Source organism: Taudactylus pleione, unplaced genomic scaffold, assembly GCF_031769625.1.
Source record: "Taudactylus pleione unplaced genomic scaffold, aTauple2 ptg001542l, whole genome shotgun sequence".
In the NCBI taxonomy this organism is placed as follows: Eukaryota; Metazoa; Chordata; class Amphibia; order Anura; family Myobatrachidae; genus Taudactylus; species Taudactylus pleione.
In genome coordinates, this window is record NW_028285939.1 from 378,115 (window position 1) to 393,433 (window position 15,319).

The window sequence follows — 15,319 nt, forward strand, 5'->3', positions numbered from 1 at the left end:
AGCCCCCAAAGGACAACTATGTCAAAAAAAACCTGAAAAAGACTTAAGAACACCCCAAAAAAATACTTTAAGTTTGGGGTGGAAAAAGCACAAAGTGGGGGGACAAATTCAAAAACTGGTGAAATAAGGTTCCGGGGGTGCGCTAATAGCGGGCACATGCACGATAAGTTTCCGCGGCCAAAAGACACGATGTAGGTGAAAAGTCCGGCAGACGGAACTTTATTGCGGGTGCGCCCTTAGATGTACTAACCTCTGAAAAGTGATAAACTGGAGAGTGATAAACTACCAGCCACACAGCTCCCAACTGTCATGTTACCGGCTGTGTTTGAAAAATGACAGTTAGGAGCTGATTGGCTGGTGGTTTATCACTTCCCAGAGCTTAGTACATCTGGCCCATCACTAGATATTAACATCACCTTGTCAGGCCTATCCCCCTTTTTAAGGCCAATTGGGATTTAAGGCCCCAGGTGTAAAGATCCCCAGCCTGTCCTATAAAACTGATAACCTGTTTACCTGCCTATGACACAGGTGCCTGGGACAGACAGGGACAATCTTATCAAGTATTTATTTATCTGCTCTACTGTTCCTATCGAGAAAAGAGGATTAAGAGAAGATAAGAGCAGTAACCTTAAGACTTTACATTAGCGTAAGGTAACAGCGCCGCCCGAGGCGGATTACGGGAAGCTGGATTAGCCCTGTATTTTAGGACATACTCACTGCTTGTTAAATCACTGCAGTATTTCATCTTGTGGAAGCGTATCGGGTCGCTATATCTGACTTGTAAGGTGACCATGCACTAGGCGATTATGTTGAGCGATTGAACAATAGCGATCGTTCAATCGTTTGCAAGTCGTTTAGACATCTATCATTTTGCAGACATGCTGGTCAACCTGACGATAACGTCAGGCAGAGCATGTTCGCAGATGATTGATGAGCCTGCACTGAATGACTGCTCGCTCAGTGCAGGCTCATCACAGACTGACAAACGACTGCACGATTACAATGTCGTAATCGTGCAGTCGTTTTCATGTCTGCTAGCGGATGGGCACTTTAAGGAACATAAGTCTGGCCGTAGCGTGCAGGTAAAAAACCCCAAAAATATGGTAGTTGCTCAAATCAGCTTAATGACATACCGCAGGTGCTTGTAAAGGGCGGGGTTTACACTGAACATAGAAAAAAAGGATTTGCCCCCCAGCACACTGCAGCAAAATCAAAAATACTTAAATCCTACATGATAATAGAGATTCAGAGGTATTAGTTACATACATTTGCAAATATATGAATAAGCGCCAGGCCAATCGTCAAGGCTCCTCTATACTGGCGTCCCTAACATTAAGGGGTTCACGTCCGAGAAGCAAGGTACCCCAAAAAATTCTCTAATTGTTTGTTTATTATTTATGTTGTTTTAATTCTTTCACATTTCATTAACACTTAATGATTTATCCTTACACATCTATCCTTTACACTTCACTATCACCTTTTGTCCCCTTTTCGTGTGATGCCCTGGGGATGGTCCTTTCTGGAATTTTTTGGGGTACCTTGGTTCTCGGACGTGAACCCCTTAATGTTAGGGACGCCAGTATAGAGGAGCCTTGACGATGGCCCAGCGCTTATTCATATATTTGCAAATGTATGTAATTAATACCTCTGAATCTCTAATATCATGTAGGATTTTAGTATTTTTGATTTTGCTACAGTGTGCTGGGGGGTAAATCCTTTTTTTCTGTGTTCAGTGTAGTGTGCAGGTGTCAGACTCATTTATATTTAGTTTTTTTGTCTCTTTCCAGATTTAAGTGCAGCTGTTGTCTATACAGGGGATGTCGTCACATCCACCCTATAAATTCATCCGTTCTTAGGCAGCGTTCCCGTGAATAGTGGAACAAAAACTCCATTGTGTGTAATGATGACGTGTGCGCTAATGAGTATGACCTCAAATGACAGGAACGAGTAATTAGTGACAACAGACGTCTTTTTAGCCTTCAGTACAACTCAGTCACATTGCAGTTTGTGCTCTGTCTCGCCTGGTGAAAGTGCACTCGTAGCCGCAACAAAATCCATAAGGAACCCCGTCATATGTGCGAGGAGTGGGCGTGGCACCATGATCACATGGTCGTGTTACCGCCCCCTGCTGTACAAAGCAGAGATTTGTAGCATTGTGCAGCAAGGGGTGGGGCCACAATGTTGCAATTGCCAATCGCATCATTAAACCCCCCGTACCACCTATTTCAATCATGAAGTGGGCAGCAGGCGGGAGACTGGTTCGCTCTCTTGGGAGTCCGGGAGATCCCCCTGAGAGTTGGTAAGTATGACAAAAGCACAAAGTGCCTCTCTGGAGTCACTAATCCTGGTGAACCCATAGGCTGCACTCTTATTGAATTGGTTTAGTCTATAAAAAAATGGCTTCCTCATAAAGTGTCTCAGTGATGTCACTAGCTCTGACAACTGACAAAATGGCTCATCCCCCACCAGAGTCTCATTCGCAAAGCGCAAAGTGGCCAAGGCGCAGTGCTAAACCAACTTTGGTCTTACCGTGCGCATTGATTTACACAAGTGCGCCCAGATTCCCACAAAGGTGCAGAGGTTTGCAGAGCAAGATGTTGGTGTGATTGCACAGCGAGGGACAAAAAAGTAGAGAGTGAGAATAGTGAAACGAGATAGAGGTGTGTGACGACGCGGTTTTAGCAGAGTTCCGTGCCATGTTCACGGGTCTATTTACATTTCACTTTACGCATTCTGAGGCTCTGTGTTGCACATTTCTAGTTGCGTCTCGAGCAAAGTAATAAAAAAGCGTCTCACAAAAAAAAAAAGATGTAAATGCGTCCCAACACCGCCATATACAGTACTTTCCGAATTAAAAAAAATACGAGAGACTAAACAGAGCAGGATTTTTGGAAAATTTAAAAAGTTTATTTGATGAAAGGAGTGCTACTGACGTGGTAGGAGGATGGGATATTTACATTTTCTGCACATTGCGCCTCTCCACAAACCTAGATTTTAATTATGAAGAAGTCTCTCAAGAGCGGAGAGTAGGCGCATACTTTGAAGTCATCAAGGTGGCACTGCTGCAAACCTGACGCATTTTGCGGTGAGACACTTCATAAGTGAGGTTCAGTGTGTGTAGCCGACGGATGCACTTCAACTCACAGCTAAACCTAACCCAAGACTACATCATCTTTACTAATTTAAACCTCATCAAAGTTTCCTCTTTGTATAGTGTAATTACATGAGACAAACAGCCTAATTTTGCCCAACCTTATTACACCACATCTGGTTAGTCAACATCTCCAAAGCACTGTTTCATCTCTTTGCATATCTCTGTACAAAATACACCAAAGCATGCCAAGGGCTGGGGGGGCACATTAGAGGGGTGGTGTGGTAATGAAACATTAAACCCATGTCAGTGCTGGAGGGGGCTGTGATCTGTCCTGTCACCAGCTCCTTCAGCACTGAAGAAGTTAAGTGAAGATGGCACAAACATCTTCCGAGAGATTTCTCTAACTAAGAGATTTCTCTATCTCCGTCTTTTCCTCATGTTAAGTTATTCAGGACACAGTTGACATCCACAATGTCCGGGTCCCCTTTACCACTCTCCAGCTTGGGAGACAGAGAGTTCTGTATGTTGAAGGGTTCCTCGTCCTTCAGGCAAGCCTTGGGAAGATCCTGAACCTTCTGAGAAGCATTTGGATCCTCCTGTAAAGAAAAGGAACGCTGTGAGCTGGATAGAGAATGGGTAAAGCAGGACCTACTATGAACCCATAGCGGTCCCCAGGGAAATAATATATGTCATGAAAGACATGCTGCTTAACTATGAATATGTGATATATGTAGTGTGATATATATGGTGTATTCATTAAAAAACTGTATATGATCTCACTAGAAAAATGTTCTGTAAAAACTTCTGCGCAGGAGAAAACATTTGCAAAAGTCCCTGAGACGTCTGTTTAATGTAGTTGAGAGAGAGTGCGCATTTTGCATTACAGGAAGAAAGAATCGCATTATGCCGATCTGATAATGTCACCTCGATCGACCCCAGGGCACTCGCAGGAAGTATGATGTAATTACTATTCTCACTTGGATACACTGTTTCCTCCCTTAATAGTATAAAATCATATTATACGCACATCATTCTAAGGAGATACGTGATAGCCACTGTGTTATCACTGGCACTAAGAACTACTCACACAAAACACCAAAATCCAAATGTAATTGTGTAATATTTTACTGTAGCCACAAAACTAAAACACAGACAGGAGCACGCTGGAAAGTTTTGGCTCGGAAGGTCAGTAACCTGAAGTTCCATGGTACTGCCCCAGCCGCATGTCTACGGTAAATGCCCCCTCGGTCTTTCCAGACCCCTGAAATAGTATGAAAAGCTATCATGCGACATTCACAAATTACATGGATATAAATTCTCCACCCTCAGATCAATTTAATGTATTGACCTGTAGTGTTGGGTGTAGTCATAACCTTCCCTGTCCTGTCCTTCTGCAACTATTCCTCTATAAATGGGCTTTTATCAGTGATTTTCAGCTATATACCTGCATGTTATCAGGAAGAGATGTATTTTTTCATTTCCCTGAGATACGATGCAATGCTGCTCTTTGTATATATAATATATATTATGTAACACTTTAAATGAACACCAATAATAATATAATAATATCCACTTACTGCAACAAAATATATAAATTAGATCTAGTTCAATTAATAAGGGTACGGATACATGCGTGCTGTGGGCAATACTCAGGTGAAGTTTGGACTTTTGCAGACATGCTCAGATGGAGCAATGGGGGGGGGGTTAGGGGTGTGCAGCTGCTGGTACACGGGGTGATAAGAAATGGGTCCATTGTTGTAACTAACAGTAACCGTACTGTGGTATTTGCAATACAACTAAGGGCCGTATTCAGTTAGAAAAGTTTTCGCCGATGACGCCATTTCGCCAGGTGAAAACTTATCCCCGTATTCAATTCCAAAGACTTTTCGACCAGTGCGAATAGTCTGCGCCTTGTAACCAGCGGAAAAGATTCATCTCTGAATGCAGGCGAAAAAAAAGTGCAGAATTGGGGGTTTGGGGTGCAAAGTTGCGGGAACACCCCTACAGCCTTGGGACAGTCCCCAAAGGTAAACTGCGTCAAAAAAAGTAAAAAAAAAAATACTTTAGATCACCCCAAAAAAGTACTTTCGTTTTGGGGGCGAAAAAGTCCAAAGTTTGGGGACAAACTTAAAAACCGGCGAAATAGACTCCAGGGGGTCCCCCAAGTGTGCCCTAGGTGTTTTTTGTTTGCAGGTGCTTGCTGAAGGTGCGTTTTTTAAAAAATTTTAAAACCTCACTTTAGCGATATTTAACCATGCTTGCACCCATTTTCATGTATCCCACATTTGCTGGGACTACTTATTTTTGCCTAAAAAACAGCTAAATGCTATTCTTCACCACTTGTGCAAAGACGCTAAATCGCAGCTATTGAGAGCATTTAAGCACCCCAAATACCTTCAGCAGGGCTATTCGGGGGGATCTATAGTGAGCCCCAATGTCAGTGCATCTTTCAAGGGGTGTCAGGCTGATTTCCCCAAATCTGACAGCACTTTTCGCCTGTTTGAGTTTCGCTGGGAAGCATTTTTTCGCGTCCGTCCTTTGGAATTAATTAGGGTGAAAAGCGGCCGCGCACGAAAAGTGTTTTCCTCAAAAACACGCGATGTAGGCGGAAAGTCCAGCAGGCGAAAAGGACTGGACTTTTCGCAGCTAATTGAATATGCCCCTAAGACTCTAATGTTAGTTAAACAGTTAAGCCCCAATCAGGTTACAATAATCTATTATTACTTTATCTCCTTTAACCATCTGTCTAAATCGGAGGGAAATGAACAGTCTACAATCCGGGCTTCTCGCTGTGAAAACCAGGATTGTCCGGAGAAATCTCAATAGATGGAATTTGCACTGATCTCCGTTAATAATGATCAGAAACACTGCCCAGTGGCGGATTACATTAGGGGGGTTTGTCTGGCAATGAAGCTTAGAGCTACAAACTTACCCCAGATAAGAGATAACGTGGACTTGGGGTGAGGGGCGCGCTGCACATTACAGACAGCCGGGGCGCGCTGCATATTGCACTTTGGTGAGGGGCGCGCTGCACATTTCAGACAGCCGGGGTGCGCTGCACATTACAGACAGCCGGGGTGCGCTGCACATTGCACTTTGGTGAGGGGCGCGCTGCACATTGCACTTTGGTGAGGGGCGCGCTGCACATTACAGACAGCCGGGGTGCGCTGCACATTACAGACAGCCGGGGTGCGCTGCACATTGCACTTTGGTGAGGGGCGCGCTGCATATTACAGACAGCCGGGGTGCGCTGCACATTGCACTTTGGTAAGGGGCGCGCTGCATATTACAGACAGCCGGGGTGCGCTGCACATTGCACTTTGGTGAGGGGCGCGCTGCATATTACAAACAGCCGGGGCGCGCTGCACATTACAGACAGCCGGGGTGCGCTGCACATTGCACTTTGGTGAGGGGCGCGCTGCACATTACAGACAGCCGGGGCGTGCTGCACATTACAGACAGTCGAGGCGTGCTGCACATTTCAGACAGCCGGGGCGCCCTGCACATTGCACTTTGGTGAGGGGCGCACTGCACATTACAGACAGCCGGGGCGTGCTGCACATTGCACTTTGGTGAGGGGCGCGCTGCACATTACAGGCAGCCGGGGCGCGCTGCACATTGCACTTTGGTGAGGGGCGCGCTGCACATTACAGACAGCCGGGGCGTGCTGCACATTGCACTTTGGTGAGGGGCGCGCTGCACATTACAGACAGCCGGGGCACGCTGCACATTACAGACAGCCGGGGCGCGCTGCACATTACAGACAGCCGGGGCGCGCTGCACATTACAGACAGGCAGGGCGCACTGCACATTGCACTTTGGTGAGGGGCGCGTTGCACATTACAGACAGCCGGGGCGCGCTGCACATTGCACTTTGGTGAGGGGCGCGCTGCACATTACAGACAGCCGGGGCGTGCTGCACATTACAGACAGCCGAGGCGTGCTGCACATTACAGACAGCCGGGGCGCCCTGCACATTGCACTTTGGTGAGGGGCGCGCTGCACATTACAGACAGCCGGGGCGCGCTGCACATTGCACTTTGGTGAGGGGCGCGCTGCACATTACAGGCAGCCGGGGCGCGCTGCACATTGCACTTTGGTGAGGGGCGCGCTGCACATTACAGACAGCCGGGGCGCGCTGCATATTGCACTTTGGTGAGGGGCGCGCTGCACATTACAGGCAGCCGGGGCGTGCTGCACATTACAGACAGCCGGGGCGCCCTGCACATTGCACTTTGGTGAGGGGCGCTCTGCACATTACAGACAGCCGGGGCGCACTGCACATTGCACTTTGGTGAGGGGCGCGCTGCACATTACAGGCAGCCGGGGCGCGCTGCACATTGCACTTTGGTGAGGGGCGCGCTGCACATTACAGACAGCCGGTGGATGCTCAGTGTATTTAGTAACAGACTTGGGGGAAATTTATCAAGCCATCTAAATAGAGAGTGGAGGTGTTGCCTATAGTAACCAATTAGATTCTAACGATCATCTATTACTTTTTTATAAAAGGATGGCTGGAAGCTGGTTGCTATGGGCGACAACTCAACTTGTCCACTTTGGAAAGTTTGATACATCTCACCCTTGGGGTGATAAAGTTCTAACGAACATTTAAATGTGACAGTGTCCCACACGGATTTGGGCAGAACTGAACCTGTTCTTGTGGGTAACCAGGTAGGTGAGAAGTGTGTGAGTGGGTGGCGGGATAGGGGAGGGGGTATCTGAGCCAATGCAGATTTAACGCCCCCTACTGACTGTAATCTGGGGTGTAATCTGGCGGAAGTCATTAGAACAGCGTGCAGTAACACAATATTACACAGGACATGTCTTATATATAACGTAATATGAGTTAGGTTACACTGTACACGTTGGCTTGTACTTACTTTCAATGTCATTTAATAATTTTTCTCGTCGGATACGAGTAATTACTGCAGTCAGGGAAAAAAAGAGTTTATAAATACACAGCAGAGAGCCAATGGCGCAGGGGCGTGGGGGGAGGGGCAGACTAGGCTAAGACAGGAGCTCTAACGAGCAGAATGCAGACTGATAGAAGCAGCTTTACACAGCAGAAAGGAGCAGAGATAACGGGTCCCCCTCTATCCCGGAGCCCAAACCCAGCGCTGATTACACAGAACCCGCACCGGGCCCGTCTAGAGAATATCTTATGTTTATAGGTCACTATATAATGGAGGAAGATTGCCAACATCATATATATATATATATATATATATACACACGTGTTCCCAGCATGTAAAATGTACATTAATCTATTAGATGGAACCAATGGGGGTACAGACTTCTGGTGAGCATAGATACTAAAACCACCGCCTACTCCTGAGGGCTAGATCAGTTCATATGTAATGGGACAGAGGCACAGCGCAGAGACACAACGCAGAGACACAGCGCAGAGACAGCGCAGAGACACAGCGCAGAGACACAACGCAGAGACAGCGCAGAGACACAACGCAGAGACAGCGCAGAGACACAGCGCAGAGACACAGCGCAGAGACACAACGCAGAGACACGGCGCAGAGACAGCGCAGAGACACAACGCAGAGACAGCGCAGAGACACAACGCAGAGACACAGCGCAGAGACAGCGCAGAGACACAACGCAGAGACAGCGCAGAGACACAACGCAGAGACACAGCGCAGAGACACATCGCAGAGACACATCGCAGAGACACATCGCAGAGACACAGCGCAGAGACACAACGCAGAGACACAACGCAGAGACACAGCGCAGAGACACAACGCAGAGACACAGCGCAGAGACACAACGCAGAGACACGGCGCAGAGACACGGCGCAGAGACACCGCGCAGAGACACCGCGCAGAGACACAGCTCAGAGACACAGCACAGGGACACGGCGCAGAGACACGGCGCAGAGACACGGCGCAGAGACACAACGCAGAGACACAGCGCAGAGACACAGCTCAGAGACACAGCACAGGGACACAACACAGAGACACAGCGCAGAGACACAGCGCAGAGACACAATGCAGAGACACAGCGCAGAGACACAACGCAGAGACACAGCGCAGAGACACAGCACAGGGACACAACGCAGAGACACAGCGCAGAGACACAGCGCAGAGACACAACACAGAGACACAGCGCAGAGACACAGCGCAGAGACACAGCGCAGAGACACAACGCAGAGACACAGCGCAGAGACAGCACAGAGACACAGCTCAGAGACACAGCTCAGAGACACAGCTCAGAGACACAGCACAGGGACACAGCTCAGAGACACAGCGCAGAGACACAACACAGAGACACAGCGCAGAGACACAGCACAGAGACACAGCGCAGAGACACAGCGCAGAGACACAGCGCAGAGACAGCACAGAGACACAGCTCAGAGACACAGCTCAGAGACAGCACAGAGACACAGCTCAGAGACACAGCTCAGAGACACAACGCAGAGACACAACACAGAGACACAGCGCAGAGACACAGCGCAGAGACACAGCGCAGAGACACAGCGCAGAGACACAGCGCAGAGACAGCACAGAGACACAGCTCAGAGACACAGCTCAGAGACAGCACAGAGACACAGCTCAGAGACAACACAGACACAGCTCAGAGACACAGCTCAGAGACACAGCTCAGAGACACAGCTCAGAGACACAGCGCAGAGACACAGTGCAGAGACACAGTGCAGAGACACAGCGCAGAGACACAGCGCAGAGACACAACGCAGAGACACAGCGCAGAGACACAACGCAGAGACACAGCGCAGAGACACAGCGCAGAGACACAGCGCAGAGACACAGCTCAGAGACACAGCGCAGAGACAGCACAGAGACACAGCTCAGAGACACAGCGCAGAGACACAGCTCAGAGACACAGCTCAGAGACACAGCTCAGAGACAGCACAGAGACACAGCTCAGAGACACAGCTCAGAGACACAGCTCAGAGACAGCACAGAGACACAGCGCAGAGACACAGCTCAGAGCCAGCACAGAGACAGCACAGAGAGAGCACAGAGACACAGCTCAGAGACACAACGCAGAGACACAGCGCAGAGACACAGCTCAGAGACACAGCTCAGAGACAGCACAGAGACACAGCTCAGAGACACAGCTCAGAGACACAGCTCAGAGACAGCACAGAGACACAGCGCAGAGACACAGCTCAGAGACAGCACAGAGACAGCACAGAGAGAGCACAGAGACACAGCTCAGAGACACAGCTCAGAGACACAGCGCAGAGACACAGCTCAGAGACACAGCTCAGAGACAGCACAGAGACACAGCTCAGAGACACAACACAGAGACAACACAGAGACACAGCTCAGAGACAAAGCTCAGAGACACAGCTCAGAGACACAACGCAGAGACACAACGCAGAGACACAACACAGAGACACAGCGCAGAGACACAGCGCAGAGACACAGCGCAGAGACACAGCGCAGAGACACAACACAGAGACACGGCGCAGAGACAGCACAGAGACACAGCACAGAGACAGCACAGAGACACAGTGCAGAGACACAACACAGAGACAACACAGAGACACAGCTCAGAGACACAACACAGAGACACAGCGCAGAGACAACACAGAGACACAGCGCAGAGACACAGCACAGAGACACGGCGCAGAGACACAACACAGAGACACAACGCAGAGACACAGCGCAGAGACACAACACAGAGACACAGCTCAGAGACACAACGCAGAGACACAATGCAGAGACACAGCGCAGAGACACAGCGCAGAGACACAGCGCAGAGACAGCACAGAGACACAGCTCAGAGACACAGCTCAGAGACAGCACAGAGACACAGCTCAGAGACAACACAGACACAGCTCAGAGACACAGCTCAGAGACACAGCGCAGAGACACAGCGCAGAGACACAACGCAGAGACACAACGCAGAGACACAGCGCAGAGACACAGCGCAGAGACACAACGCAGAGACACAGCGCAGAGACACAACGCAGAGACACAACGCAGAGACACAGCGCAGAGACACAGCGCAGAGACACAGCGCAGAGACAGCACAGAGACACAGCTCAGAGACACAGCGCAGAGACACAGCTCAGAGACACAGCACAGAGACACAGCTCAGAGACAGCACAGAGACACAGCTCAGAGACACAGCTCAGAGACACAGCTCAGAGACAGCACAGAGACACAGCGCAGAGACACAGCTCAGAGACAGCACAGAGACAGCACAGAGAGAGCACAGAGACACAGCTCAGAGACACAACGCAGAGACACAGCTCAGAGACACAGCTCAGAGACAGCACAGAGACACAGCTCAGAGACACAACACAGAGACAACACAGAGACACAGCTCAGAGACAAAGCTCAGAGACACAGCTCAGAGACACAACGCAGAGACACAACGCAGAGACACAACACAGAGACACAGCGCAGAGACACAGCGCAGAGACACAGCGCAGAGACACGGCGCAGAGACAGCACAGAGACACAGCACAGAGACAGCACAGAGACACAGTGCAGAGACACAACACAGAGACAACACAGAGACACAGCTCAGAGACACAACACAGAGACACAGCGCAGAGACAACACTGAGACACAGCGCAGAGACACAGCACAGAGACACGGCGCAGAGACACAACACAGAGACACAACGCAGAGACACAGCGCAGAGACACAACACAGAGACACAGCGCAGAGACACAACGCAGAGACACAATGCAGAGACACAGCGCAGAGACACAAAACGCAGAGACACAGCGCAGAGACACAGCACAGAGACACAGCGCAGAGACACAGCGCAGAGACAAAATGCAGAGACACAGCACAGAGACACAGCGCAGAGACACAGCGCAGAGACAAAACGCAGAGACACAGCGCAGAGACACAACACATAGACACAGCGCAGAGACACAGCACAAAGAGAAAACGCAGAGACACAGCGCAGAGACAAAACACAGAGACACAGCGCAGAGACAAAATGCAGAGACACTGCGCAGAGACACTGTGCAGAGACACTACGCAGAGACAAAACGCAGAGACACTGCGCAGAGACAAAACGCAGAGACACAGCGCAGAGACAATACGCAGAAACACAGCGCAGAGACAAAGACCCCCGGCCTAATATGTACAATGCCGCCATTTATTTCCATTCATCTTGGAGATAATTTGGTAAGAAATAATAAGTCAGCGAAGGCGCCGTTCATCGGTAACTGACGCAGGAAATTATTAATTGCAAGGATTAGCAACCCAACCCAGAAAAGTGGGATACCACCGGCCACGGCAGCCACACCCATTTAGGGCCTATAACCATAACACAACATCACAGACCATCTCCGGACCGGGGCGATAAGAGTAAAATATTTCCGACTGTTTCTGCCTGAAAAACTCGCCCTAGTTGTGGGGAAAACTTTCACCTGTCAGCTGTCACTCGTACAACCCTATAGATATATCTGTCCAATCTGTCTGGGGTGGGCGGGGGGGAATCTGCTCCGGTTTCCAGTGTTTGGGAGCAATTTTCTCTTGTCATTTGCTCCCATACATAACCAGGTTCTCCTTCCCAGCAGACAGGTATATCTATAGGTGTGTACGTAGCCTTATATACACCATATAAATCCTTCCCACCTGCAGATCAGGTAAATTCACTGACTAACACCGTGTGTATCACAGACGCAGAGATAAAACAGCTACAGGATATACATAATAACAGGTGGAGCAGATTCAATTGTTTTAAGAAATAAATCTGTCATTGTGATGACTGAGGCCCCGGAATCCTTTCATATATAATTCCAGAAGCCAGGTCCTTCCCGCTGCAGTAACTCTTTACCTGTGGCCCCTTATCTCTGTGAGGGAACATGGCGGCAGGAGTCCTATTCTCCGGCCCCAGGTGTAATACCGATAGACCAGTGGTTCCCAAGCTCAGGGCCTGATTCAGTACAGATCGCTACTGCGAAAACATCGGTACAATCGGGTACCATCGCAGCCTCACGCACAATTACACAAACTCTGACCATACTCAGAAATTGCTAACCTCAGCGCAAACTATTGAGACCTGCGTATGGCATCGCAGTGGATATTTTATGCACGCCACAGCAACAGCGCTCAAACGCCCTGTGTTTCGCCGACCACCCCCCGTCACCTTCCACACAAGGCACTTCATGTCAATCACTCAGCGATAGGTCTGTCAGTGGCCGGTTTGCGCCCTGTGATGCATACGCATGCAGTACGCAACAATCGTCCGATTGCGTGCGTATTTGTAGTTGCGTTCTTTGCCCTCAGTCCACAAGGCACCCTAAAAGTCTAGGTTACAAGGATATCCATGCTTGTGTATATATATATATATATATATATATATGTATAATCAAACTGACTGAGGTACTAATTAAGTCACCTGTGCTTAAGTACGAAAATCCTGAAAACCTGGACTGTTAGAGGTTCCCAAACTCGGTCCGCAAGGCACCTTATCTTAGACACAGGGGGAGATGTATCATGCTTTGGAGAGATATAAGGTGGAGAAGTTGCCCAAAAGCAACCAATCAGCTTCTATCTGTCATTTCAGAGACTGTGCTAGATACATGACAGGCAGAAGCTGATTGGTTGCTATGGGTTACTTCTTCATTTAATCTCTCTCCAGGGCTTGATACATATTGGCCCCTGTATCTCATTGTAGACCCCAGATCACATCCCAGTGTGGGCTCATTGTGACTTTGGGGCTTATTTAGCCTCTGTCTCTGGCAATAAGGCCACATTTTTTTATTATAAAATCATTATATAGCATAAGGCACCTCGGACCGGCGTCATGGATCATAATGAATGATGACCGGCAAAAGCTTTTACATCCCTGTGGAAAAGATAAACGTGGTCCCCTCTGGCCGCAGAAGAGTTAACGCATAACGCAGTGAATGTACGGCGCACGGTAAGGACAGGATTATTACACTTTTCCTGTCATATAAACTGGGGGAGAACGGGAGAATACAGTGAATCAGAAATTAAAGAAGTCATTTATATTAAAAACAAAAAATATGTAAAATAATATAAATGACTCTCATCAAAGCTGAAGGGTAAAAATAACAAAAACCCTAAAAAAACAGAGATGGGCTAAAAAGCACAGAAACATTCTGACAGAAACTGGTTAATTCATTAAAGAGTCGTCTCCGTCTGAGCCCAGTCACTTCTCCCGAACAGTAATTGTTATCCCGAGGCCTCGTTCCCGCCCGGAGCCCGGCGCTGGTTGCCTAGCAACTGCTGGGTCTGCAGACACCGCTCCACTGAGCATCTCTCACAGGACCAGGCGGCCCCCAGACTCACAGCCACTGAGTGTTATTCATCCCGACCACCAGGATGGACGCCCGGGCTGCTGCGTCCTCACATCCACCTATTTATCTCAGAATTCCCTGCACGGCGCAGGCAGCCACAGAATACATCTAGAATCCTCCATTACACCTTCCCCACCGGGAAACACCCCTGTAGTACATTTCGTTTTGCCCAGATCCAGTTACGCAACTGCGCTATGAAATCACAATGCGCCTACTTCTATTTAATGACCGCCATTAACTAGCTCTTCCCTTTCATTTAACACCTATGTCTATAGCGCATTCACACATTCAGCAGAGCTGTACGGAGAATATTTCAGTCACTCACATCAGTGCCTGCACCATTGGAGCTTACACTCTATACTCCCTATCACATGTGCATGGGTTTTGGATTGTGGGATGAAACCGGAGCACCTGAAGGATAATCGCGCAAACACAAGGAGAACATACAAACTCCACACAGATTGGACATAACCAGAAATGGAACTCATGGCCTCGGTGCTGTGAGGCAGGAATGGTGACTCCGCTATGGTAACCGCCATGTGACGATATCATACACGTGAACGGCTGAATGACAGAATTGCACATACAGTATACGTGCGCTGTCCCTCGGAGGTGCAGTAAATGCAAAATGTGTCCCATTTTAATATTACCCACCCCCCCCCCCCGCCCCTCCTCCCCGATTTCCACCTCTGATAATAAACCCTAAGGGAAAGACTTTGTGGCACCCACAGGGGCACCCCCATCAATGGCTCTCTCTGCTGCCCGAATCTCAATTTCATATCTAGACTAGATCTCCTTATTCCATACACAAGGTGAAAGAATGTTCTCACCCGGCAGGTAGCTAGAACTGCTATTCCTCTTATGGGCAGGGCCCTCCGCCCTCTCGCTCTTCCCTTGCACTGACCAGGTCACCAGCGCTCCGCTCCCGTCAGTGACTCTCTCTGCTCGCCCACATG

At 48.9% G+C, this 15,319-nt stretch overlaps 1 protein-coding gene across 4 annotated transcripts in view; it reads right to left on the minus strand.

The window, feature by feature from the left end:
* Nucleotides 1–1,727: 1,727 nt before the first annotated feature.
* The window catches only part of CSPG5 (chondroitin sulfate proteoglycan 5), a 183,879-nt gene continuing 170,287 nt past the window's right edge, over nt 1,728–15,319 (minus strand). For all 4 annotated transcript variants that reach the window (XM_088463984.1, XM_088463982.1, XM_088463983.1 and 1 more), the window contains one exon: nt 1,728–3,690. In XM_088463984.1, the coding sequence (XP_088320110.1) occupies nt 3,529–3,690 (162 nt within the window). In that variant the 3' untranslated portion in view covers nt 1,728–3,528. The remainder of the gene's footprint in view (nt 3,691–15,319) is intronic.